The sequence below is a fragment of the Gadus chalcogrammus genome, chromosome 22, assembly GCF_026213295.1.
Source record: "Gadus chalcogrammus isolate NIFS_2021 chromosome 22, NIFS_Gcha_1.0, whole genome shotgun sequence".
Taxonomy (NCBI): Eukaryota; Metazoa; Chordata; class Actinopteri; order Gadiformes; family Gadidae; genus Gadus; species Gadus chalcogrammus.
Genome location: NC_079433.1, coordinates 11,068,485 through 11,075,615, shown reverse-complemented (window position 1 = coordinate 11,075,615; position 7,131 = coordinate 11,068,485). Strand labels below are relative to the sequence as shown.

Sequence of the window (7,131 nt, the reverse complement as noted above, 5' to 3'; positions counted from 1 at the left end):
GCGTGTATGTGTGTGTGTGTGTGTGTGTGTGGGTTGGTGTTTTTAAACATGTGGTGTTTGCTTGACTCTGAGGCAAATCAAGGTCATCAACACGGGGCCCCAGATTGAGTTCACCTTCTCCCGGTTCGTCGCTGCGCCATCGCTTGTCCATCTTGTTTTTGCTCTTTTTGTTTCGGTCCGAGCGATGGCGCCCAGTATTGGGTCCGGTTTAAAAGAAACAAGGATGGAGGGTAGAGGGGGGGCAGGGGTGAGAGACACCAATGCTACACAGAGTTTATATTTAGGGGTTATGAGCATGAATAGGTTTTTTTATAGGGTGTCATAAATTTCATTTTCCAAAGGGGGGGGGGGGGGGGGGCGGTTGAGCACGGAGCCTTGCGTACGCCCTCCCCGCAGTCTCCCCGGGGCCCGGTCTCACCCGGGGCCCACCACGAAGCCCTTTGTGTCCGCCCGCTTCATGGGAAAATATCTGAAACAAATAAGTCACCGGGGGCCGGCATGCACCCCTCACTCAGTGTCCAAAAAAAAAAGGAAAAAAGGGAAAACGACAACAACACTTCTGAGAGTGGTGGATTGTGTTGAGAGAGGGTGTGGTCCCGGCGGCCCTGAAGGAACTACTTGTTTACTTTCACTGGCTCCGGATATAAAAGGAGGCAGAAGGAGGCTGGTGGGGCAGAAAGGCGAATAAACAGCCATTCTTGTGCGGACAATGTGAACAGGCGCAGGCCGGCTGTGGCGGCGCTGTGACACACTTAGACTCAAGGGCGCGGACGCTCGGCCGCGGCCTTCGCTCTGTCATCCCCCCTCCACCCTCCTCTCCCTCACCCGACCCCCCCCTCCGGACCCCCCCTTCACTTGGTCGGTTAATGTAGCTTCGTATGGGGAATGGAAGAAGTATCTATTTTATTGTATTTAATTGATTTCTTTTGATGAATTGGTCTGCTTATGAAAACAAACAACTGTGTTGATTTATTTTGCACATGAAGACAGCACATGAAGACAATACTGAAACGTAATATTATTTTCTTCGAGGGAGAACGATTGAAATAAATCACTAATATACGAATAGTGTATAGCCCTTGATTGTTCAAAAATAATAATAAAATAAATATTAAATAAAGTCCTAAATGTAGGCCTATATCAACGAAGATATACTTACAAAAAATATTTGCACACAACTACAGATCTGCAGTCCACAAATCTGTATCTGTAATATCATAAGCTATGAATTGTTATTCTTAACAAAACAACGATTTTCTACTCTCAATACACAATTAAAAGCAACGACGGAAAATTATTGCATAGTTTGACTAAATATTTTCTCCACATCTGTCTTTGTGTAGTCTATATTAATTATATACACATTTAAAACGGTACGCCTTCTTTCTCTATACCACAGTAAAAACAAAATTGCTTTTATTTTCGGCCTCAACATATAAATAAAAATGTAATACCCCGCAGTGTCTTATTATGTTTTCAGCACTGAAGTTTCACGTTCTATTACATTGTCTTTTGATCGTCTATTTTATTTGTTACTATTTTTGGTAAGGCGAGGTGTGTTACTCTCACCCTTATTCAACATGCATGTTTTGTTATTAGATACAATAGTGTAGAATAAAGTAATGACACCGGTTTATGCAACATACTTGTCTCTCAACCATATTTATTTCCCGTTTCTGATTGGACCACTCACACCGTTGAGTAATGACGAAAACGGAAGTCGCTAGTCCCGGTGGTCAAGCTTCAGCGTGGTAATGGTTTATTTTGTGATCTAACGTAACCATAGTCCATGCTTACCATATTATCGTAAATATTTTATGTTTCATAGTAATCATGCTCCTTATATTAGAAGTGACAGATGCCCATTTCTCTTCAATATTTATGTTTCTTCCCTATTTTGCGAAGCATCTTCCGCTAAGCCGTTAGCAGAAATGACACTTTGGGACAACAACAGTGTTTGGCATGGCTTATATTAAGCATACGTCTCTCTATTCTTTCCATTTATGAACATGTTCTATATTGCTAGATTGTTTTAATCCACAAGTTGATTGCTGCACATTTTCTGGAAATATAGGGAAGGAAAATAAGGAGTCTGTCTTCAATTTTAAGGTCCACAAAAAAGGAGACTGGGTGTCGACCCGCATTGTACATACAAACATTACTGCTCCTCTCTTTTAAAATGATCAAACGGTTAGGAGTGTTTTATGATCTTTTATACCAAAGGAGACATAGGAAGCAAATATGGCCACATGTAGAAAAACAAACGGCATGCTTTACTATTGAAGTGTGTGGTCAGCAACTAACAGCATATGCAATGGGTAGGCAGTATAGCCTTCTGCTTGATAGGCTATTGATTACTTCCTAATCAGTATGTTGTTCTCTATTTATAACACATTTCCTACATTGCTATAAACACTATAAATTGCAATATATAGTTTTATATGTACGTATAACCTCTTAATTTACCTTAATATTACTCAGCTGCTCTGTACAACTGTAGTTTTGGCCCCCATGGCGCTCAATGAAGCACTTTAGCCTTTTTCTAATCTTATCATCAGCTATATCGTAAAATGCGCTGTTCTGTTTAATCCAGCCAACGGATCTTCCCGCACACTTGCTGCGCCAGGCCGCCGGCATGGAAGTGCCTTGCTACCTGGCCAAGCTGCTGCGGGAACTGAACGAGCAGCGCAAGAGAGACTACTTCTGTGACTGTAGCATCCTGGTGGAGGGACGGGTATTCAAGGCTCACCGCAACGTGCTGTTTGCTGGGAGCGGCTACTTCCGTGCTCTTCTGGTGCATTATTTGCAGGTGAGATTTGGCTGGTTAAGAGACCGCCGGTTCGTTGTCATTGTCGTCATGGTTTCAGTATTAATGAACCTCCACGTTTGATCACTGTTAGGGCTACAAGGGTTCAGACTCACACGGGAAAAGGGAGAGACTCAGTTTTTGTTGACCATATTAATGCTGGAAAATGTTTGCGTTTTAGCCTGTATCAAAGGAACCTTTACTCTTCACAGCATGTTTAGTGAGTTGACCTGATCTTCACCCTCAGACAATACAGTTCCCCGATGCCAATGCGAACCCTGTGATCACACTTTATAGACCCATGGGCTCTTCTATTAGTTATTTCGTGTAAATGGATCGTTAATCGGGGTGTTGCTGCCACTCCTCTAATGGGTGTTGCTTGTTTTGCTGCCAAAGCACAAAGTCGAAGCAGAAGGAATAATGATTAACACATCTGGACACACAGCCGTTGAGTTGCCTATGAGGCCACAAGAAAAAAACTATGTTGTTTACTTTGGTCCAGAACTTGTGTTCAACAGTGAAAGATGTTGTCCAAGAAAGCTTGATTAAAGTTGACTATCCTAGTATCTCTGCTTTATATGGCTACTCTGCACTCCCATTTTGATTGTTTGCTTTGATTATTGTGAACAGCGCTTGTATGTCCTGTTTGATAAAAGTATCGGCTAAATGACTTCATGTAAATGTACGTATAATGGGATAGCTGATCCCCTGTCAGCTTAGCACACCATACTTCTAGGGCCAGCAGCCTTCACAGGGATGACCTTTTAAAACAGCAGGACAAAAACAAAACATTGTGCCGAATCCCCAATCACAGCTCTCAACCATTGGTTAAGCATGCAAAGGCCTTAAAGTGTATTATTATAATAATTCTATAATTATAAAGATTATATTTGACCGTATGACATGCTAAATATGCATGTTATCAAAAGCCTTATTTAATTGGTAAATGTGACATCAGTCCAATAAGCCTGACGTGAGCTGTCAATGTTGCATCTCTATAGGACACAGGGCAACTCCACAGCACTGCCTCTCTGGACATAGTCACGGCCGACGCCTTCTCCATCATCCTGGACTTCCTTTACTCGGGCCGCTTGGCCCTCAACAGGGGCAACGTCATCGAGGTCATGTCGGCGGCCAGCTACCTGCAGATGACGGACCTGGTGAACTTCTGCAAGGAGTACATCCGCTCGTCCCTGGACATATGCAACAAGGAGAAGGAGGTGGTCAAGGAGCCGGAGAGTCGAGAGGCGCCCGCCGACAGCGTCGCCCCCGCAGAGTCCCTGGAGTCCGTCTCGCGGGCGGGGGCAGAGGCGGACAGGGGCTCGGGTTCTGAGTCAGTGGTCTCGGTGAGAGCGCCCTCCGCGGAGCGTTCGCCCCCACCCCCAGGACCCAGCAAGACCCCGCAGGGCAGCTGTAGCTTGAGGGGCAGCTTTTTATCGGCGGGGGAGGGATCAAAGGGACACGTCGATCTGGCCACCCAGTCCTCCTCTTCTTCTGCCGGATTGACCCCCGAACTCCTGAACCCCAAAATCGAGTACGACCCGGACGAGGAGATGGGGGAGTCCCCCGACACCAAAGAGCTGGGCTTGTATCCTGGGGTCACTCATCCAGACCACGGCAGGCTGCTCCCAGCTAGCCCCTGCACCGGCAACGAACGCTCGCCCTTTGGACACGGGGGCTACCTCAACGGGAGACACTTCACAGACTCGCTGGCCAGAAGCGAAGGCTCCAGTCCGATAAGGGACAGGGGGAACCTGGGCCAGCGCTTTACCCATGGACTGGACGCTGCCATCGACGGAGGCAGGCTGGACGAGGGCCTGGGGATGGAAGGAGCGTCCGTAATGGGAATACAGTCGGACTGGTTTGTCGAGGACACAGGTAAAAAATTTGAAAATGATGTTGTTGTTTTTTTTATTACCTGTATGTAAGAATCAAGACTGAAGCCATTGCTTAGCTCAGAACATGAACATATCGGAACAAGTGGACTGGTGTTCACTGTTTGTTCTGTATACGTTCTTGCATTTTTCTTTTTCTGGGTTCTTGAGATCTCCCTCCTGGCCTCTGTCTCCCTCTACAGGCGACTGCATGTTAATGCCAGTAAAACTCCACAAGTGTCCTTTTTGCCCGTACACGGCCAAGCAGAAGGGCATTCTGACGAGACACATCCGCTGCCACACGGGAGAGAGGCCCTTCCCCTGCCCCATCTGTGGCAAGAGGTTCACCAGGCAGGAGCATATGCGCAACCACGCCCTCTGTGTAAGTTCATTGTGTGTGTGTCTGAGCTTTACAGAGCTGGGGGCAGTATTCCTGTTTACAATAATCTATGCCTGTGGATGTAATGTAATGCGGCAGTCGTATACTCTCAACGATGACATTTTAACATGGAAGACAATTGCATTAATAGCCAATTCATTCCCTTGGTGTGTTTAGTTTAAATTGCAGTGGATTGTCCCACTAGGGGTCCAGCATCGGCCTACACTCATTTAATTAATGCCACCTGCCTTTGTCTCTTCCCTCCCCCCCCATACATAAAGCGTCACCGTCACTACATGCCGCTCGTGTGCAAGAGCTGCAGGAGAGCCTTCGAAGGGGGTGACATCACAGAGAGCCTGAAGCGCTTCGGCGTCTGCAACGACTGCAGCTCCGGCAACGTCCGCCACGACCCCGCCTCGGGCCCCGCACAGCCGGCTACCGGCCCCAGGGCCGAGAGAGGGGACGGTGGCACCTACTGGTCCAGTTTCATGGACGACGTGGAGGAGGGCCGGGTCGAGGGGCTGGGGGAGAAACAGATGCCCGGTCCGGTGGGGATGTAGCTTCACGTGACCCCACCCAAAAGTTCATCGGGCGGGTGGCAGTAGCTCATGAGGGAGAGCGGGTTGGCTGGTAACTGCAAGGTTGCTAGTTCGATCCCCGGCCTCTCCTGGCTGTGTTGAGGTGTCGATGAGCAAGGCACCTCACCCTGACTGCTCCCGACAAGCTGGCTGTCTCCTTTCATGGTTGACTCCGCCGTCGGTGTGAGAATGTGTGCATGAGTGGGTGAATGTCATGCAATATCAGTGTTTCCCCCAGAAAATGTCTTACTCAAGGCAGTGGGGGAAACACTGAATATTGTAAAGCGCTTTTGATAAGAGCACTATATAAATGCAGTCCATTTACCATATTCATCACTCTGTTGTTGTGTTTCTTCCACTGCGGCCCATATTGCTATTGTTCCATGAATGATTCGCTCTGACCTTTGTCCTTAGTTGGTCGGACTGGTGGACTGATGGAGCATTGGCAGTGATCTCTGCAAAAAGTGCAGGTGGCAGGTGATAAAATGCCAAATTACAGATGTTCAAAATCGATGTTCTGTTTTACTGTGGCCGTTCTGATGGAAGACGTTGTAACATCAAAGACTTGATATGATTATTTATTTACAAGAGTTGTACTATATTTTGTCTATTTTTATATTCTTTTATTGTTCTATTATGGGCAGCTGATGCTACAAGATTCATTTTTGGTCTGTAATTAAATGTACATCTGATGCTAGGAATGGTATTCTTTCATGTAGCCTATTTGCTATAAATGGTCTTTCCAAAAGTACTGTAACAATCGGTATTTTGTCACAGGCCTACATTAATAAGGTCAAGATAATGAAGCTGGCGACCGCTTCCATCAATTTATTTTCTTAAACAAATAAGGGCGGTGGGTTATTCCTCTGCAGCCACCATCGCTCTGTGTTGAATAGAATTATCAGTTCCTGTTTAACACATTTTTCTTATGGAGGTTGGGCAGGTCACTGGTTAGGATACTACATCATAGCAGCGGGACTGAATTCCGTATAATTCAAATAGCGACCCTTCTTGTGTTTGCGCTTGGATGCGGAGCGCGATACACGGCCGATTGGGAAAGTCTGGATGCAAGACCCCTACCGCAATGGTTTGACAAATCTGTATTCATTGGGCGGTATTCTCTGTCCCTGGTTTTGGGAGGTTCAGTGAATGGTTCTGGTATTGGTGGAAGGGTTTAAAATATCAACAAGAAATTGAGTTCAATTTCTGAACTCAAAGAAGTCAGCGTAACTTCCATTACGCAGACTTTGCAAAAGAGTTTCATGCAGAATTCTTTGACCCCAACGGTTGGGCCGAAATATTGGAAGCGTCTGGTGTCAAGTGAGTACTCTAGCGTTTTAATATAATAGCCCTGAGTCATCTGACTGTTTACACATGCCAATCAATCGATTTGATTGATTAAACCTGAGAGACAACATAAAAAAAAAAGCATAATTTTGTGTTAACGTGTGTGGTGGTAGGCGATGACTCCAGTTAAACCAGTGAATGAGTTTC

General features: G+C 46.1%; 1 protein-coding gene across 1 annotated transcript; it reads left to right on the top strand.

Moving 5' to 3' along the window:
* The first annotated feature begins 1,684 nt into the window (after window positions 1-1,684).
* zbtb8b (zinc finger and BTB domain containing 8B) lies at window positions 1,685-7,131 on the top strand. Its single transcript, XM_056583083.1, has 5 exons — window positions 1,685-1,751; window positions 2,594-2,809; window positions 3,808-4,684; window positions 4,884-5,062; window positions 5,341-7,131. Exons 2-5 carry the CDS (start codon window positions 2,636-2,638, stop codon window positions 5,617-5,619), a joined length of 1,509 nt encoding a protein of 502 aa, XP_056439058.1. The 5' UTR covers window positions 1,685-1,751; window positions 2,594-2,635; the 3' UTR covers window positions 5,620-7,131.